This window comes from Myiozetetes cayanensis, unplaced genomic scaffold (assembly GCF_022539395.1).
Source record: "Myiozetetes cayanensis isolate MyiCay16 unplaced genomic scaffold, myiCay2020 scf6-25, whole genome shotgun sequence".
In the NCBI taxonomy this organism is placed as follows: domain Eukaryota; kingdom Metazoa; phylum Chordata; class Aves; order Passeriformes; family Tyrannidae; genus Myiozetetes; species Myiozetetes cayanensis.
Genome location: NW_026087853.1, coordinates 36863226 through 36883980, shown reverse-complemented (window position 1 = coordinate 36883980; position 20755 = coordinate 36863226). Strand labels below are relative to the sequence as shown.

At 38.9% G+C, this 20755-nt stretch overlaps 1 protein-coding gene across 1 annotated transcript; it reads left to right on the top strand.

Annotated features, from left to right (window-relative positions):
* Positions 1-206: 206 nt before the first annotated feature.
* Positions 207-20608, top strand: CHP1 (calcineurin like EF-hand protein 1). Its single transcript, XM_050336002.1, has 7 exons — positions 207-392; positions 6300-6372; positions 13496-13576; positions 14754-14881; positions 15748-15809; positions 16752-16874; positions 18180-20608. Exons 1-7 carry the CDS (start codon positions 326-328, stop codon positions 18231-18233), a joined length of 588 nt encoding a protein of 195 aa, XP_050191959.1. The 5' UTR covers positions 207-325; the 3' UTR covers positions 18234-20608.
* The last annotated feature ends 147 nt before the right edge of the window (positions 20609-20755 follow it).

The window sequence follows — 20755 nt, the reverse complement described above, 5'->3', positions numbered from 1 at the left end:
TGCTTTAAGTGACCGCTCTCTCCCTCCACACCAGAGGGCTTCCAGAAACGCGCGCGCGGTTCACGACCGGCACTGAGGGCGGTCGGAGGCGGAACGAGGCGGCCGGGCCGGGCCGGGCCGGGCCGGGAGGAGGCGGCGGGCGGGGCGGTGACAGCGGGCGGTGACAGCGGGGCGGTGACGGGCGGAGCGCGCTCGCCTTCCGCCTCAGAGCAGCGGGGCGGCCGCGGTCGGGCCTGTGCTGGGGGCGGCTGCGGCTCCGCCGTCGCTGCTGTTCGGCTGCGTAACTCCCTCCTTCCCTTCCCTCCCCCGCGGGCCCAGCGGCGCGATGGGTTCCCGGGCGTCCACACTGCTGCGGGACGAGGAGATCGAGGAGATCAAGAAGGAGACGGGCTGTGAGTGCGGGGCTGTGAGCGCGGCGGGGCGGGGCGGGCAGTGCCGGGGGGGTCGGCGCCCGGAGCGGGGCCGCTCGCAGGGCCTCGGGCCGGGGGGCCCTTCCCGGCGCGGGTCGCGCCGTCCCTGGGCCGGGACCCCGCCGCGCCCAGCTGCCGGGGCCGGACATGTCTGGCAGGCCTGCGGAAACCTGGGAGACGCCTCTCGGCTCGCTCCCCGCTGCCGGTAGCTGGCAGGAGCAGCGAGATCCCAGCGGGATGGAAGGGAAGCAGTGCTTTTGGTATCCGCAGTATTGCATTTGGGCAGAGATAATTCGCTGGGTTTTGAAGAGTCGTCTGTCTCAATGTTTGGTGCTGGAGTTCCTCTCCAACAGCTGTTTTTAGCTCGAAAAAGCTCTCACTGTATAGTAAATGTTTTTCCCAAGTGTTATTTGTTTCATAGGCTAGTGCTGAAGTTGCCTTAAGGTTATTCAGAATAATGAATGCTGAGTGGCATTTAAACCATACAGGATGGTAATGTAACTTGTGAGAGATAGGTGTGGTTAACTAAAAAAAGTGAAAATCCCTGTACTTGCCAGCAACTGGAAGAGCATTATTCAAGCTGGTCTGTAGTATTTAGCCTTTACCTTATACTGTTTATTTGATCGAGTTGTTCTTTGTAAGCATAAAATACCTTAGAAAAGATGAAACTCCGTTGTTGTTGATTTGCCTGATAGAATGAAAACTTGAGAATTCTAGCAAATCCTGAATGATAGGAAATGGAGAGTGCCCTCCTAACTAGTTGGAGAGGGGAGGTCATAACATCATAGGTATTGCTTTGCTGTTTGCTGCCCCAGGAACCGCTTCAGGTAATCATCATCTTCCCAGATGACATTTTTCTTCTGCATATGCTTGCTGATCTGTTCTAGCTACTTGAAAATGCTTTCGTCAGTTTTCTTTTCAGTATAGATGGTATCATATATTCTTCTTAGGTGTTAGTTTGTTTGTGTCAGGAAAATGAATGACTACAGAAAAGGAGTAGAAGAAAATTGAGAGCACTGGCACTAGTGTAGTGGAAGGCTGAATGAGTTAACATAATTTCCATGATCCTTTTTCCATCTGTCAAAGGAACCTTCTACAGGAAGGCTGTGATAAACAAGTAGGAATATCAAAGTCTGCTTATCCAGCAATAACTTACTGTGTTTATTTTTAAGCACAAACAGTATAACGATAGCCTCCTCAAGATGCTTCAAAAAGCAAATCCCAAATTTGCGGTGTTTTTCCAAAAGGTTTTACATTTTTCCTCATGCAGCTATTTGATTTATTATCTGTAGTGTTTTATTCCTAAAATTTTACTTATATTTAAATAAATACCATTAAGATGGCTATATAGGTATTCTAAGCAATAAAACCACTTGACTCTAGTCAGCCTCTGAATGCTTTTCTTGTCTCATCAAAGTGGGGAGCTCAAAGTACAATCAGGTGTTCAGCTTTGTGGTGTGAGTTTGGTTCATTTCCCTGTATTTTTATCCATTCAATTTTATAAGTAATACCACTTTGGTAATCAATGATTGCTAATCTCTGAGTCATGCTTGCTTGCAAGTCATCACAGCATGTCTTGTTGACTTATCTTTTTTTTTTCTTTCTCTAGCCTGTAAGTACAGTCTAGGAATGTGATTTTTCTCTGTCTTTTATACTTCTCTAGGTAGATGGAAAATTCCAAGAAGCTTTTAGCACTGTTACACACTTCATAGAGGTGAAAATAGTTATACAAGGTGGGAAAAATGACAGGCACTGATTATCTGGATCAAAGTTCACAGGGAGAAAATTCAGTAACGCTGCCTTACCAGACTGTCCTGTGGTTTGTTAGAAACTTGACGCTGCTGGAGGTTTACCCACTAAGGAGCTTGAGAAAGGGACTTTTACTACATGTCCATATTGAACTGATAGTCTGGTCAGTGCTCCTAAGGATTCTTTTTTTGGCCGCCTTGTGGTGAAATGTGTCTTCTTCAGTTCATCTGGGATAGGTGCGAAGCACTGAATAGAATACTTAAACAATTCAGTTGAGTTCAACTATGGAATTAAACAACTGTTCTCTTGTTAAATTTTATGTAGCACAAAACTATGATGGCCATGACAGTAACGTGTGTGAGAAACTCTATGGTAGTGTTCTTTAGCAGAATGGATTGAAAAGATGTCTTTTAGGGGATTTGAAGCAAAGTCTTTCAAAAGCCATACAATGACACTTAATCTGTTGAATGAAATTCATTTGGATTAAAGTTCCATATTAATTTTTTTTTATGTTGTGGTGAAAAGCAGAGGTGCTAAGCCTGAAGTTGACAGTCCTAAATGTTTTATGAAGTTGTATGGAAACCATTTGCTTTGCATATAAACATTTTGAAATTGGAGTTTGAAAAAACCTTGAAGTCATCCTAATTGCTTTTGTATTTCAGTAACAGCTATAAGAAACAGGTAAGACATCCAAGATGTTGCTTATCTACATTCTGTTGAAAGTTTTTGGAAAGCCACTGGAATTCAAACTATTTTGTCCACACCCTTTGTTTCCATACTTTGAAGCCTTCTACTTAAGTATTAATAATAAACTAATGCTCATATCTGAGTTTAGGGGAAAAAATATTTGTGTGGTAACAGGTAATGGATTTTTCTGATGGATATTAATATATTTTTTAAGTATATAAATATATTTGAGTTTATGCTGCTGTTTTAGACAAGAGTTTTAGTAACTAATTGCTAAAAACTTCACAATGATTTAACAGAATAGAGGGTGCAGTTCCTAATTTAGAGGTCTTGACTTAAACTTTTAGAAGGACCTTGGTGGGGTAGTAATATAGATAAAATGGTGTTTCAGCTAGCTTTAAGAGCAAGAAATGTCAAAATCTTTATTTTTGCATGAGAATGTGCTGAAAAATGTTTAGTGATGCAGCTTTCATGAGGGCTGAGAGCCAAAAGGAAATTAGGAAAGCATACAGTGGTAGACCTGAATCATCTTCCTTTCTTGTATAGCTATGATGTGCTTTTTGTCTGGTATGACGTTAACAAAAATATCACTTCTCCTGTCAACAGCTATTACTATTTCTCACATACTAGCTGTTACAGAGGTGTTCCAAAAATGGAGTTGCTGACATTAGTTTGGAAATGGTAGCTGAGCAGAATTCTAATCACTTTCTTTGTGTACAGGTGTACAGATCTGACTCCAGCCTGTTCTTTTTTCATAATCAGATATTGTTTTTGCATATATTATCTAAATCGCTAAATCAGAAATGCAGAAGTTTGAAGTCTTTCGAGTACTGGTACTTGTTTTCTGCGAGTGTGTTGCTTAACTTGAAATTGATCAAGCTGCTCAGTTTGATGGTAGAGAGATTGCCTTAGGTGGAACTGAGCAAATTGACCAATCCTATGTGAAGAATGAAAGCTGAAGAAGGTGGAGGGTAAAAAAAAAACCTGAAAAACAACCCAGTTGCTGGCAGGTCTTCCTAAAGGAGGGAACGATTGAACCTAAACAAATAGCCTTGAGAAAGAACAAACCTGAGAATAGAAATTTGCCTTCCTTGTCACAGATCAAACAGCTACTGTGCAACCTGTTCTCAAATAAGTTTTAGCAAGTAGCAAAAGCATTGTGCATGTGCTGATGAAGGCATCTTAAACAAATAGATCTGAAAACGACATTAGGTTCTAGTTTAACATTGTAGAAAATCACGCCTTTACTGAGTAAACATTAACATTCAATTAAGTCTTATTTCATGTATTTATTAACTTGATCAGAAGAGACTGAAAAGCCAAGATCTCCTGCAGGGCCTTGTGGTTTAACCCCAGCTGACCATGAAGTATCAGAGTTGCTTGCTCACTTCCCTGCCCTGAATGGGGAGGAGAATTGGGCTGGGAGGGAAGGATTGCAAGAAGGTAAATCCCACAGGTTGAGATCAGAACAGTTTAATAATTGAAATAAAGTAAGATATAATAATAATAAAAATGTTAATAATAATAATAATACTAAATGTAATGAAAAAGGGAAAGATATAAATAAAACCCAAGAAATACAAGTGAAACACAATATAGCTGCTCACCACCTGCTGACCAATGTCCAGCCAGTCCCTGAACAGCAGTCGGCCCCTCCTGGCCAACTCCCACAGTTTATACACTGAATATGACGTTCTATGGTATGGAATCTCCCTTTGGCCAGTTCGGATCAGCTGTTCTGGCTGTGCTCCCTCCCAGCTTTTTGTGCACCTCCTCACTGGCAAAACATGGGAAATGAAGAACTCCTTGGCTTAGAGTAAGCACTATTCAGCAGTAACCAAAACACTGGTGTGTTGTCAACATTATTCTCATATGAAATCCAAAAACCACGGCACTGTACCAACTACTAAGAAGAAAATGAACTCTGTCCCAGATGAAACCAAGACAGGCATTCTTTCAGTGTTAAAGCAATTGCTATTCTGTATAGGTTTATCCCACTCATGTGGACTGTTCTAAAGATCTACTTGTCTAATATCTTGGATTGTCTAATATCTTGATAATGCTGGCATAATTATGCTGAACTTAATACTGGCTTTGTAATTTCTGTTTCAGATGCAGATTTAAAAAGGTTGCAATAACTTTCTGCTTGCTTTGTGTCCCAACTCATTCTGAAATTTCTCAAGAAATAGGCTTTTTATTTTTTAATCCATTGTCTTAAAGCCTGAAAACTACTTTTGTGAGCAACTGGCTCACAAGAGGTTGGGCACAAAGGGTTATAGCAAATGGGGTTACATCAGGCTGGTGACTGGTCACTAGTGCGGTTCTACAAGACTCCATTTTAGGGCCAGTTCTCATCGGCATCATAAACCAACTTGTACTTAGGACTTGAAGGCATACTGAGAAGATTTGCTGATGACACTAAATTGAGAGGAGCTGTTCACTCCCTCAGAGGGAGAGATCTTGACATGTCAGATCCTAAATTAAACTATTGGTTTAATTTAGGATCTAAAAAATACTATTAGATTTAATAACAAATCTGTTGTTGGTTCTGGGTTCTGAAACAAAACCTTTATGATTTCTTCTCTCTGGGGACCAGTGATACGACCTGAGGGAACAGTATGAAAATGTGACAGGGAAGGTTTAGGTGTATATTAGAAAAAGGTTCTTCACGCAGGGAATGGTTGGGCACTGGAACAGGCTCACCAGAGAAGTAGTCACAGCACCAAACCTGACAGAGTTCAAGAACAATGCTCTAGGCACATGGTGTGATTCTTGGGGTGGTCCTGTGCAGGGCCACGAGTTAGACTTTGATGATACTTGTGGGTTCCTTCCCACTCAGGATATTGTATTATTCTATAAACCCCCAAATGACCAAACTTTAAATTCAGGCAGTTCTGTAAGGGAAGAAAAGTGAAGGCATAAAACCTCTCTGACCACTTTCCTGATGCAGAGAAACTGAGTACACTTTCCATCTTATGTGTAAAAAAGACAACAGGAGTAGAGATAAGCAAAAGAGAAGGAAAGATACTATAGCAGAGGTCTGCAGTGTCATGAATGATGTAGAGGCCATCATTGTAGGCTGTGTCCAGATTATTTGTAACCATAAAGGAATTAAAGGAAATAAAGTGGAACTATGAATCAAATATTTTTCTTTTCAATTGGCATTTACTGAGTCAGATAACTGAAAAATGTTAAAGACTGAAAATAGAAATAGAAGGCAGTTAGACAGATTTTTGAAGAATGAGCTTATTTGTGGATTCTTGAATATTAAGCTGTGATTTATAGCTCAGGAAGTCCCTAAATGCTGATTGCCATGTGCTTCCAATGTAACTTTTTCTCTGTGATCTCTTTTTTTGAACACAGCTTCTGCCAACAGAGTAGTTCAGTGTAATGAAGTCTGCTCCTGAGGAACCACTGACATGCTAATTTGTCCATCTTTCTTTTTTTTTTCAGTCTCCCACAGTCAAATCACCCGCTTGTACAGTCGCTTCACTAGCCTGGACAAAGGAGAAAATGGCACTCTTAGGTAGGTATTGTCACTAATTCAGCTGTCCTTGGCGTTGGCACATCTGTAGTGGTCACTTGCTGTTGCAGGATGCCTGCATGTTTTCCACATGTAGTAAATCCCTGAGGATGTTATAACAGGTTCTTTTATGCCTGCTGTCTACATGGACATTGAAGTTTCTTTTCTTTTACGAAATGTTTCATTGTTGAACTGAGGTGCTCTAAATATCAGTTGTCTTTATATAGTGTTGAAGGTTTGTAGCAGTTAATACAAGAAAGTATATATATATATTCAAAGTCTTATAAAAATGTTCAGAATTGTTAAATAACATTTTTAGATTGTTAGTTCTTACCTTTCTTTATATCTTGTTTTATAATAATTGTTACAAGAATGGTTTCTGCTGTGTGTTCTTTTTCTTGACTTTCATAACAAAAAGACATGTTCTTACTTGTTTCTGATACCCAGTGTCTTTTAACACTACTTGGATCTGCAGTCCATTTACTATACTTAACTTTGCAGCTCTTGGTGAACACCCATATCTGTTAGTATGCTCAAAAATAAAAAAAAGGAGCCGGAACCAAGTCACTGTGACTAAACAAACATTCTGTTCTTAGAAGTGGTAGTGCAGGACATTCTAAGGCCTTTAAAATGTTTATCTCCTGTCAATAATTTGAAAACTACAGAAGTGAACTGGTTTCCTACAGCTTAATCAATTAAATAATGATGAGTCTTTATCTGTGAAACATTTTCCATATTGATGGACTGAGTCTGGTGTAAAGAGTATTCTCAACAAAAAGGTAAACTCTAGTGAGATGATTGCCTGTTAAAATATATCTCTGCCTGCTGTTGTTATTCTCTAGCCTTCCCCCACTCTTGTGGTTTTTGTTTCCCATTCTCCATATAACCACAGTGCACAGGAAAGCTGGAGACAGTTCAGGAGAGAATAGGAAGGGGAGAGAGTAGAAAGGGGAGAAGAACCTTGTTGTACATAGTATATGGGATCTGGCTCCTATGCAGTTAATTTCTTTCATAGCAACTCTATCCCAGTCAAATCCAGTAAACGTGGATTCGGGGATCACCTGAAGTTTTGTATGTGATCTTGTAAAATACGACTCTAGGATGCACTATAAACCCAGAAAAGCTCAACCTACCTATAAACCAACCTAAACTGTAATGCTAGAGTTGCCTGTTAAAAGATGAAAGAGGCACATTGTAAGACACGTGGCCTTTGGCAGTACTGTTGGCTTACTGCAGTTTCCTCTCCTGAAGGAAATGCGAAGTTCCTGCTGGTCCCACAAATTGCTGATTTCTCAGCATTTAAATAATTGGATGTAGAATTGTGCTGTAAACAGGACTACTGAGTGATTATTTTGGGTTAAAAATACTCTCCCTTCCCTTTGGGAATGTATAGGTTTTGAAGATGATTGACTCCAGTGATTTGGACTGTGGCTGTACTGTAAATTTCTGGATGTGTATAGCTGAAGGGATGATAAAATGGTTTGTGTGTATGGAAAAAAATGGCTTGGGATGGGATATGCAGGAACTTCCTAAGCCCACTCTGACACTAAAGCCAAGGTATCACATAAATTGTGGCATTGTCAATTCTGACGTAGAGATCAGCTGATATTGTAGGTAAGGTTAATATTTCATAAGTCTTAAAACTGAATTATTTGAAAAAAAAAACCTTTAACAGCCTTTTCAAACTTTACATGTGGGTTTAATACTCACTGATGAATAAAGGTGATGACTACCAGACCTGTCTAGCACAATTTGAACCTAGCACATGTTCCTCCTCAACTCTTCCCTCCAACACTGAATTCACTTACTGAATCCATGAAGTTTGTATAAAATATTGCAAGATACAAATAAAGATTTGTATAAATATTGTAATCAGTTTACATAAAAGGAGTAATTGATTAAATATGCTATGAGTGTCTGTTGCACAATGCTTAATTTCACAGTATTATGCTTCAGGAGGAGTTTGACTTCCATTGTTAATAATCATGTGCTACTTCGGGAAGGAAGTGAGGATTGTTTGGAAAATCCCAGCAACTGTGCTAATTATGATCCCTTAACTTGCAGTCTTGACCCCTAAACATAGCCCACTCTGAAATATGTCTGACTTAAGATTGGCATTCAAATTTTTAAACTTGTTCTGGTACCCACAACGTGTGGGAACTATTAAGTTTAAGTAATGGAAAACTACTTCCCAAAAAAATAGAAAGAATGAGAGGAAAGTAAGAACTACAGCTTGGAAGGTCATAGATGTTGGTTTCTTAAATACAGATCAAAGAGAACTTGCTGCTTTAAGACAAGTAAGACTAAGTTATCACTTGCTAACTACCACCCAACCATTCAGAAGGTATGTCTTCTGTTTGTTTCCTGTAAGCAAGAGTTACTGTTTCCATAAGGATGACTTATACCTTTGACTTACCAATCAAACATGACAAAATCACTCATGTGACTATGATTAGGAAAAGAAGTGTTAGGCAGTTCCTTATGGCATGAAATAAGTCTTTAGATGTGTACCACATTTCTGAAGCAGGGCAGGGTAAAGAGCACTTTTTACGGAAGATCTGGTAGATGATGATTAATCCAAGTAGTTCTGGAACTATAATCAAAAGCAGAAATCTTTCCTAACCAGATATTTCTATCCAGGTACATATGTGAGTTTCAAGGCACTTTGTTTTTAAGGAGTTACATAAATGAAATATTAGACATGGTTGTTGATGGAGACAAAACTTCATATGCCTTGTTTTTGCTTTCTTTTTTTCCTCTCTCATCCTTATTCTCTAAATGACTATGTTCCATTTTTACCTGTCAGTTCTTTTAAAAGTGTAGAAAAATCTTATATTTTTCCTCAGCTTCATTTTTACTAAATAAAATGCATAAGTTCCCTCAGACTTGCTGAGGGACTGAAAAAAAATCATGTAAAAGACAGGACAAAAGTGTTCTTTTGAGTATTCTTTTGTCACCTTTGATTTTAATATTGTGACATGCTGAATTGCCAAAACAAAAGGTGGGGTCCGTATCCTTGGATGTCCATAGCTACGTCTAAGTTGTGAAATCTGGAACATACTTGTTCTGTCTACATCCTAACTATAGCTCAGGAGGAAATCAGTGTGCCTGTTCTCGTATTTACAGGCTGATTTTCAATAGGAGGAAGTAGAAGTGTATGACCAGGATGTGTTTGCTTCAGTGAGTCTCCTTGTTGGGCTGGTCATGAAGTGTACACCACACAAGAATACATCTGTTCCAAAGATGTATTTTATTATCTAAGTAATAAATTATTATCTAACTAATAAGTAGCTCTAGACAGACATGTATATAGCTCTAAAAAGGAGATACTTGTCTAAAATGCTGTTTTTGCGCATAACTTTTGCGGGGAACCTCCCACTTAACAGTAGTTTCTTGTGCACTGAGGAAATGACAGATTAAGCACTTCTGAAATGTTTTTTACCGTACAGTAATTGGTGTAGCCTGTGGAAGAAAGGGGGAAGGGAAGGGAAGTATTCTGAAAGCTGGTACCTACAGCGAGTAGATACACACAAACAGCTCAGTGTATCTCATGCTTATGAAAGCTGTTCGCTAGACTGTGTCTCCTGGAGAACTTGAGAAGGCCTCTGATCCTGAGAGAAGGGTAACATGAGCTGCCCAGGCCATCTGTTACCCAGGCCATCTTTGTCAGTTAATTGAACCATCTTGGTCTGGAACGGTGGCAGGCTTGTTCATATTAGTTCAAAGTGATATTGCAAGACTGCAAAGTAAACCATAAGAGCTAGCTTTCTGAATGTGGAATTCTTTTGCTTAAGAAAATGCAAAGCATTTTTAGCTTTATCAAAAATAGACAAGGCAGGAAGGATATGGGTTTGGATTGGAAAAGATAGGGTATAAGAATAGTCTATACTTCCATCCTCAACCACACTTTATGCACCCTGCCTTTTTTTTCTTTCCTTCCCTCTTGCTCATCTAATTATCACCTTTTCACATACTTCTGGGCCTAATGTTTATGAACCAATTACTGCTCTGATACTTAAGCAACTTTTAATATTTGCGTAGAGCATGGATAAGGGTGAAGTTAAATGAGATGGCTGACACAATTGTGAAAGAGGTGGAAGCCCATATTCTTCCCCCGTAGCTTCTCCAGGCTCCCAGCACCTCTTTGGCAGCTGTGGTGCTCTTAGATTTTTTTTTTTTTTGGAAGTTTTTTGAACTGCCTTAAGTTTTGAATTCAACAGAAAGATAATTGGGAGGATGGAGAGGAGGAAGGTAGGGAGTTTTTTAGGAGGGATACATTAAACCACCAAAAGGTTAGCTGAATGAGAAGGCTGACGTTAACAAGGGAAGGGAGCAATGGAACCTCTTCAGTTTGACCAACCGTTTGACCAGCTTGCACAATACACCTTACTGCTTTTAATTATTTCCCTTCTTCAAGTAATTTCTTATTACCTTTATCTTCTGGCCATCTTTCCTTTCATCTAGCACTTCTGATTTGCATATGTTTAGGGTTTTTTTTCCTCTCCATTATTTTTCTTTCCCTCAGCTCTAGAGAGCCCTACCCTCCTCATCCCTGGTGAGGTAACAGTGTTTTGCTACCATCTAGAAGTAGCAGAAGGATGAACAAAAATAAATGGAAGAAGAAAGAGGTCTAGTAGGTTTCTTGCAGTCTTTGGGGTAAGGATCCCTTTGTACGGTAGGGATGTGCTTTGTGCCTTGGAGGGTATACTCATGCTTAAGAATACTTGTCGTGCTTAGAATCTACGAATTCTTTGCTGCAAAGTATGTCTAATTGTGAATACACTGGCATATATATTAAGTCGTTGGCCTGCGTAGTGCTCGCATGCAGTTAAAGGTGCTTTGCATGTTGCATTTAAGGAAGGATTTGGTCAGAGCCAGGTTCCTGGAAAGATACCTTAGGAGAGCCTTGTTGCCCATTAAGTAGAGCGCATTAAATTTCCTGTAAGCTCCGGCTTCAGCCGGGTGAAGCTGGTCCCTAATGACTGCAGTAAGCCTTAGTTTTATAAAGGGGAGAATAACTTACATCATGCATTCATTTGCTTTTATGGCTGTTACAGCTATTTCAGTTATAACACTCACTCAGTAATGTACTCTTAATAAGCAGAAGTGGTCTACTGCAATTCTGATAATGACAGGACAAATAGATTTGAAACCTGGGGAGTTATTTGTGGTTAATTGTTAATCTCCGGTTAGAAAGCAGAATAACTAGAGACTGATATGCTGAGTGTGAACTGAGGCCCAATACTAAAAAGTAGTGATATGCAAGTAAAAAATTGTGAAACGTTAGGATTTTCCCTAAATGGAAGAGAGGGCAGCTGCTACTTTTAGGTTATAAATGTTAGCATTGACACTGAAGTTCTGTTGTTAAAATATTGTTGCTAGGACATGGGTTTTCCACATCACTGCATCTCCTGCTTAAATCACTAATGCATACTTTGCCCTTCAGCTATAGCTTAAAATGCAGGAGACCTGAAGGGTCTGGTAACAAGTTGATCATGCCATATGGGCGTTAACTTTGCCTGTTAAAAATAACTCAAACCTGGTCAGAGCAGAAGTTTACTGGGATAACTTAAAAATATGGTCAGGTCACTCTATTTAGAAGGTCAAACAGTTTAACCAGGTTGTAACAGATATATTGTAACTGAGACTCTTAACAGCAGCGCTGTGGTGTGACTGGGTGCAAGGAGTGCTTTAGAATACATTTAAAACTAGATCGTCTTGCTTCTCTGCCTTTCCCAAGCTAGACTAATGATAAGGTCAGCCAATTCCTTTTTTCTCGTCTTTAGTATCACCGCATTAGAAGAGGCCAGTATACTTAAATATACTCAAAATTTGTTTATGCTTACTTTGCCAACTTTTTGGTACAATAACAACATGACTCAAACCTTGTTGCTAATTTATTTAGTGAGCATAGTTTTCAAAAGCAGCAAATATCCAGTAACCAAGTTTGAGACTTTGACCCAAACTTCAAAATCAGCAGGACTGCATTTGACTTGAAGGGAATTGCCAGTATTTCTGGAGATTGGGCAGGAAATATCAAGTTCTGCATTCAGACAGAATAGAGTGGGGTTTTTACAGCTTTATCCCCTTACTGTTGGCAATTTAAAATCTAAATGATTATGGAGTACATCTTGTACTAACTGATAAGTTGCTGTGTTCTGTTGTAGTGAAAAAACAACAAACCAAACCTGTTCACTAAGACACATCTGGTGCATCTGCCTTGGTCACACCAAGATTATCCCACTTCCCTGTCACTGACAGTCTATTAGGTTGAAAGAAGAGATAAGTTTTTACTGCAGTTCTAATAATAGAATAAACCATATGTTCATGTCATACTGATCTAAAATGTGTATACGGTAGAACTCATGATGTCCTTCAGATCAGAGGAAGTTATAACAATGTGTTTATATTGTGCTGTGTATATATAATCATGATCAGAAAAGAATGACTTGCAAGAGCAGTGAGTATTTGCATGTACTGCTGAAGTTATATCTGGTGTACAAGCACCTGTAAAAGTGTAAATTTACTACTTTAAAATATGCGGCCTGGTTGAAGCTGAAATAATCTGAATTTTGGGTCTTATGATAATATATAAATTTGTTGCATAAACAACAAAAAAAATCTATTGGAACCTGCAGATAACCTATGCTATGGTTGGAGGAGTATGATATTGTCCCAGAATCTGAAATGAAGCAGTCTGGAAAAGTCATGACAACTCAAAAGTACCAAAATAATTATTAAAAAACCCCAATTATTATTTTCATTTTGAAGCCATAATTTCCTTCAAAGCCTTTTCAGAAGCTTTCTTTTTCTTACATTGCAAACTAGTTGGCATCAGTACAGTGATGTTTCTAGCACAAACAATGTTAGTGTCTGAGAAGTGCTGTTAACGTGATAAATGAACACTGCTAGTTTGTAATGGAATACAGGCTTGGCATTGTCTTTTGCTTTGTTTTGTGCCATCAGTCATGGGGAAAACATGATTTAAAGAGTTACACTTTCAAAACCACCAAGTGTCTTGCTGCAGAAATAGAACTCCATGGATGTTTCACTGTGAATTCTTTTTAAGCAACTTCCTCTCTGACTTCAACTTTATGCAGACTTCTTGTGTTCTTGCTTCACTTAGCCGTGAAGACTTCCAGCGGATTCCAGAGCTTGCCATCAATCCACTTGGAGACAGAATTATCAATGCCTTTTTTCCAGAAGGGTGAGTTCCAAACTGCATTTGTGAGCAGGAAAAAAATTTATAGTTCATCAAAAGTTTTGATAGGAGCGAAATGCTGATAATTAAAGCTCAGAATTTGAATGTACTAATAATTGAACACTTCAGACTTGTCATGCAGTGTGTGTGGGTACATGGTTTCCTCAGCATATTTTCATTTTCTAATGAAAAATACTTCATGACATGCTACCATCTTTTTCTGTGCTTTTTTTATTGACAAACTCAGGCTTGTCTTAAAGCAAATTTGTGTCAACACTATTTTATGGTTAGTAGCATTGCAGTTAACTAAGTAGGTCTTATATCTAAGTGTACCACTGTTATTAGATTGGCTTTTTTGGTTGATTGCTTTTAGATTTTCATTACATTTAAGACCTAGCTTATGACACTTTTAACACAAATCCAAAGAGATGATCAGATTTGCAGTCTCTCCTTCATTATACCTCTCTGGATTGTTCTATGGAATCTGCTTCTCTTCTTGAACACAGTTGTCATTACTGATTGATGGAAATTGGATTGTCCAGTCAAGTTATAATATATCAGCTAATACCAGGTAGGGTTTACTGAGTAGAAAGCAGGAGTCCTGGAAAGTACTTGTATGGCCAGTTCCCACAGAAACTGGAGAAGAGAATTCTTTGTCAGAGAGCAGTGAGCAATGGCAGCCCCACAGGCAGGAGTCAAGGTTGACAGCAAAGCTGGAAGGGGTCACGTACTTGCTGTCAAAGGGCATGCACCTGAACAAGAATAGCAGGGCAGGTCCAGTGACTGTTGTCAGGCCAGCCAACAATCCAGTGTTTGACAGCAGTGAAACTAGTTTTAAGTCAATCCAGGAAATCAGGGTCCAGATCAGCAAGATACATTGCTACATTCAGGCACAGCTGCAGCATAGCTCAGGCAGGAGCTAAAGGTGAGGGCTTGAGCTTCAATAGAACTTGCAGGCAAGGGGAGGGGACCCCTCAACAAGACTTTTCACAGTTGTTTTTTTACACATCATACTTCAGAACAGCATGATCCCAGCTTGCAACAGCATAGGCAGCCAAACCCTGGGGGGGTGGGAGTGGAAGACTTCATATGTCTTGATGTTTCGACATTCATAGTCTTGTTTTCTGAAATGAAGAACCTGTATAAGCTGTACTAAAACTGACATCCTGAAATGCTTATGCAGAGAGGACCAGGTGAATTTCCGTGGATTCATGAGGACACTAGCCCACTTCAGACCCATAGAAGATAATGAAAAGAGCAAAGACCAGAATGGACCAGAACCACTCAACAGCCGAAGTAACAAGCTCCACTGTAAGAAACGTGAATCTTTCTATAGAATCAATTCTTTTTTATTTTCTATTTTTCCTTAGGAAGAGAGGAAAGGGGCTTGGGATCTTGCATATAGTTGTTTCCTGTGTAATGATATCCTCTAATATCTGATTTTATTGTTTTTTATTAACTTGGAAGCTTACCTGTTCAGAATGTCAACAACTGAGCCATTGCTGCACTGTAATTCAGTGGAGTTGTTTGAATCTTGAAATATGTATAGTCTTTGCAAAATGTCTCATAACAGAAGTGTTTTAAAATGCTTCGCATTCAAAGTTATTTCAGATTTAGAAGCTACATCCCATACATGAATGAGCTTTTCTGCTTCTTTTTCCAGTCTTCCATATAATACAGTGTTTTTACCTCACCTTCAGCTGAGTACTTTCTTAAGTATTTGGATGTCTGCCTACAGTATATGATCAGAATGCTCTTTCTTGCTAATCAAATTTGGCAGCAGTCCTCAGGGCACTTAAAATTTCCGTCATATCTCATCCAGAATAGTCAAAGAGAATAAATGGTAATGTAAAAGTGTTTGACTCTGAAATTAAAGGATTGAATGTATCATAGTGATAATTATATTTCCATGACTTGGGGTTTTGAGGAAGTAACCTGCAAGCAGAGTGCTTCTGAAAGTAAAATTTTTCCATTATTGTCAGTAATGCTATTCATGTTTGTAATAATCACAGTTTATGGAACTGAGATGAGTTTTATGGTGAATTAAAATTCTAAGGTAATTCTCTTAAAATATTTTAGAAATAGTTAGTTTTGTTGTTTTTCTTTTAGATAAATCTATTGTTATGAAGAAAAATAATGGCTCTCAAATTTAAATGCTCTTTCTTTCTTCCGTGTAGTTGCTTTTCGATTATATGATCTAGATAAAGATGACAAGATTTCCAGAGATGAGCTTCTTCAGGTAAATAACACAGGGCTGCTTTGAATGACTCAGTCATGACCTCCTCTGTGACTTCACACCCTCTTAGAAAGAAGTGGGGAGTTACACCAGTTTTCTCTAAAGAAAATCCTGGAGGAATTTGGTGGCTAATTGCTTACCTCCTGGTTTAAAGCTTTAGTTATGGTAGGAGACTTTAATCTCATTTGGTAGGCTAGGCAGATCCTGTTGGAAGTGATACCTAAATATTAAACAGATATACTAAGCCGCTTAAGAACTACCTTCAATAACTTTGAAAGGTGCTTCTAACAGTACTTCAAAGGAACAATCATTGAGATGGGTTAGGTTGTTTGCCTGATCCTCTGCACATCCTCTCAATAAAACTTCTTGAAATTGCAGCACCAGCAATCAAAGTTCATCAGTGCTGCATATATATGAAACTAGGCTTGACCTAGGTGTAATTACATACTACTAATCCTGGGAAGTACACATGGCAATTTGTGGTTCCTGATGTAGGACAACAATTTGCTTTTGACTGGAACTGCCCTCTTCTATCTGCACAGAGAATGCTTTACTTACTGTGGAGCGTAATGGCAGTTACCGTTTTACTGTGTACTTTCAAGATTCTTGTAGGCAACTATCTCAAACAGCAGATATTCAGTCAAATGGTGGTATGTTTTGTGGGGAAAAAAATAGAAACATTGGACAGAATGACTCATTCCTAGTTCCTAAAGCTTTCGCTTACTTCTGCCTCTTTCTGCTGCCTACTGAAAAAGCAGGATTCTTTGTCAGTGGTGAATGTAAAAGGAAATTGTCTTTCTTGAAAGCCTTAGTGTACAAAGGGCAATAGAAGTCTGTCTAGAAATTACTTCCATGAAAATCTTGTATAGTGTTGACAGTACACACAAGAAAAAAAACACTAAGAATACTTCTGTTCCTATGTCAATAATTATTTCTGTGTTACAGGTACTACGGATGATGGTTGGTGTAAATATTTCAGATGAGCAGCTGGGCAGCATTGCTGACAGGACAATCCAGGAAGCTGATCAAGATGGAGATAGTGCCATCTCCTTTGCAGAGTTTGTAAAGGTTCGTAAACAACATTTTTAATGACTAAATGAAGCTGTTCAGTAACGAGCAAGTCATTCAGACTTAAATGCAAATAGAAACAGAGAGGAAGTCATTCAAATAGTTGTACCTGCATTTGGGCAAAGCCTTCTGCTAGCTTTTTCTTCCCTTTATTAGTTGTGGGGTTTTGTTTTGTTTTTTTTAGTACTGTCAGGGTACTAATAATTAGCCCACATGTTTCTTCATACTCTTACATAAAGCTACAGCACTGAATATACTGAAGAATTTTTACTTTTTCTTTTGCAACTGCTGCTTTCTATACAAGTAGCCTGACTAGACCGTTACAACAGAGTAATTCTTCTGCTGTAATAATACTGATGAGTTTTCACTTGTAGATTTCATTTATTAGCAACACAACTAATACCAGTATTCAAGTTCCTAGCTCTAGTCCTTCTGATAGTCAGGAATACATAATACTTGGGAGCCATCAGATAGTCAGTGGAGAAAGTTGTCCCGTAGCAGAACAATTTCAGCTACCTAATGGGATTGTATCAACAAGAGGAATCAGACTTACCTTGAAGATGCACAAAAAAACAACAGAAACAAGTTGCAACATGGGAAATTGTTGTTAGCTTTAAGGAAAACTCTTTACCAAGAGGATGATCATAGCTACTGAAGACATAGAAATTCCTTCCTTGGAGAAATCTGAAGCTTAACCAGACAAGACTCTAAGCAACCTGATTTACTTGGCCTTGCTTTAAGTTAGGGTTAGGGAGTTGGACTAAAAAACCTCCAGAGGTCTTTTCAAATGTAAATTACTCTCTAATCTTGGAATCACTGAAGTCTACTGCCTGAAGTGGCCTGGAGCAGAGTACTGTCTTCATGCCTCAGTGTTCATGATGATTTAGTGAATGAACTTGCCACCCAAGTTTTACAGGGACCTGCATCAGTGATGCTGTGGTCTTGATTCTTGCTCTTCAGTGGCTGCTCATGCCCCTTCCTCTACTCTATTCTCCCTTGTGTTTCCTGGCTGGGCATTCCCACACAATCTAGTTTTGGAAATCTAGGCCTTTCTGTGCTGTTGGCTGACTGAAACTGTATTAGTTACATTTTGATTGATAGCCTTCTTTGCAGCTTTGATGGCTGAAGCTCCTTCCCTTGGGAGGACCTCAGTCCATAATGAAAAATAGCAGTCTCTAGGTGAAAGACTGGCATGCCAAATTGAAGACATGCCATGTTCCTGCCCGTTTCCTCTATACTAGAGTAAGAAACCTTGTAGGAGAGATGTACAGTAACTTCAGTAGCTGTTTCTCAATTTTATTGCAGGTTTTGGAGAAGGTGGATGTAGAGCAGAAAATGAGCATTCGATTTCTTCACTGATGGATGGAGAACCTATTCCTTTCTACTCCGACTATGTAATGAATAGAACTTCATTTTATCCTTAGCACCATCCCCCAGAGCATTGCTACTGGTGCATATACAATACATCTCCAACCCCTCCCTGATTTGTTCTACCAATGTGAACATTCCCTGTGCATCAGGAACAAAGGGAAATGGCTGCTGTGCAACTTGGAAAAGGAGCTTTTTTTAATGTTTTCCTTCGTGGTTTTTTTACCCTTTCTCTTGTCTCTTTCTTCACTACTGTTTCAGTAAAAATGTCTCTCCTTTTGCACTGCTGCGTAATCTACAAACTGATTCTTCTGAGCTCTGAATCTGAAAACGGAAAAACGGGAACATGCCACAGAAGTGCCCTCTGAAACATTTCGGAGACAAGCATCTACTCAAATACTAGGTGCAGTGATAATGATCCACTTTTGCCACATGACAGCTGCCTTTTTTTTTTTTTTTTTACCCTTTCCTGTTTGGCTCTTTACATACAGATTTGTTTCTTCACTGCTTCTAAATCTGCCTTTTACTTGAGGACTTCTCAATTTATATGGCTTCATTGTATAACTAGCACTGAATGCATGATGATAGTCTAGAGTACTTTAAGGTACTGTGAATAGACTTTATTGTTTGTGGAATTAATTCATAGGGACAGTGGGAGAATCTGTGGTGGAGACAGGCTGTGGTGTTCCCGAAAGGAATAGGAATTCTGTACTAAGTCACTTAAACTGTTCCAGTAGCAGATGCAGAAACTTGTTTCTTTTTTTTTTGAGTAGCTTTCAGGCTTGACAGCCAGTGGCCCGTGAAGTGTCCTCTACAGATTTCTTTCTTCTAGGATCCCTCCTTTCCTAAGGGTGGTTTTGCTTCTGAAAGTGTAAAGTTGTTGACCAGTGTACATAATACAAGAAAACTAGTCGTGCCAAAATCTGGATTTGTAGTTCTGCCACTGCCCCCGATAACAGTGTCATGAAACATGAAATCATGAAACTGATTTCATGGGGTTTTTTTTCCCAATTAGAGTGGCATGGATAATCAGTATTTATGTTTTCCAGTATGAAAGTTCTGGTCTGTTAGATTTGTGTTGAGGATGGGTAGCTGTATTTAGGAAAACTAGCATCAGAATACAATTTGGGGTAGTACATATTATCCCAAATATTTCAGAATGTATTTCTATGCAAATCTCTTTGCAAGTGTAAGGTGATTAATACTATGAATAGAATGCTGATAAATTCAAGAGATCTAAATTTTTGAAGGTTTAATACTAACAATTTTCTGTGGCTAGATTGACAAATGATGTCATGTAGTTTCATCTGGAACATTCCACAGTCTGGGAGGTCCTTCCAATAAAACCAAAAAAACCCTGGGAGCTTCTTTATTGAAGAATCTGTGTTATAACTGCTTCTCTGTTATGTGCTAACATTTCTATAAATACTTACCAGTCTCAAACTACTCTCAAATGTGCATTTCCTTTTTTCTCAGTTCCTTTAATCATCACTTTTGTTAAAGAATAACTTGCAAGTCTCTGACAGATTTTTGGTTTGTTTTAAATTAAGGAATTCAAAAGTAAAATGTTGCACTTCATTCTTTTGCAGAGTGCAGCACAATTCCAGAAAGAAATGTAAATTAAAAACCTCTGCCTTGTATGAGGAAGAAACACTATAGTTTTATAACCATGTAATGTAAAATAGGAATGTAACAATGTTAATGGATTGAAAAGTGAAAAGTGCTTGTAGGCTTTGTGATTTGCTTGAATGTAGGTGTTGCTTTTTTCAGGCTCTATAGTGATAACCTACAGTTGTGCCTTATTGTCCTAGTGAGACTGGATATTGTATTTATCAGTCCATAAATAAACCTTCCACTGTATAAAAAAACCAAAACCAAAACAAAACAATACACACACAAAAAAACCCAGACCCTAACTATTCCTGTAACTGATTACCCTTTAATGACTACAAAAATTAAATACCAGTAGAATGGTGCTAGCAGGCCTTACAGATCAGTTTCTTGTAACCGAGCTTGTTTTCAGAGTATTAATAGTTCTTTATTCTGCTGACAAAGTGGAGGAAACCAGTGCAAAACATGAGCTCCAGAAGAGGACATGCACTCATAACCTGCACTATGGATCCCACAACAATATGAGCTTTACACCTCCCCGTGGTTCCAAATTAGACTTTTTGTTTGGGTTATTTTTTCCCTCCCCATAATTGTTGTAGTGTTGTTCTAATTAAAGGGTATATAATACCAATGCTGTTTTTTCTGACATCTGTCTTTATAAGCCCCCACTTCAGATGTCAAGTATTTTTGCTAATGTGCTTGAGGTGAACACAAATGCTCTGACAGATTCACTGAAAAAAAAAAAAAAAACAAAACAATCAAAGCAAAGACCAGCTAACCTTCCTGCAATAAACAAAAAGACACCCAACTATCAGAATCTAACTTTGCCATTAGCAGAATAAATCACATGTAAGCCACTATCTTACTTAACGTTCTGAAATCTGTATATTAAACATGTAACT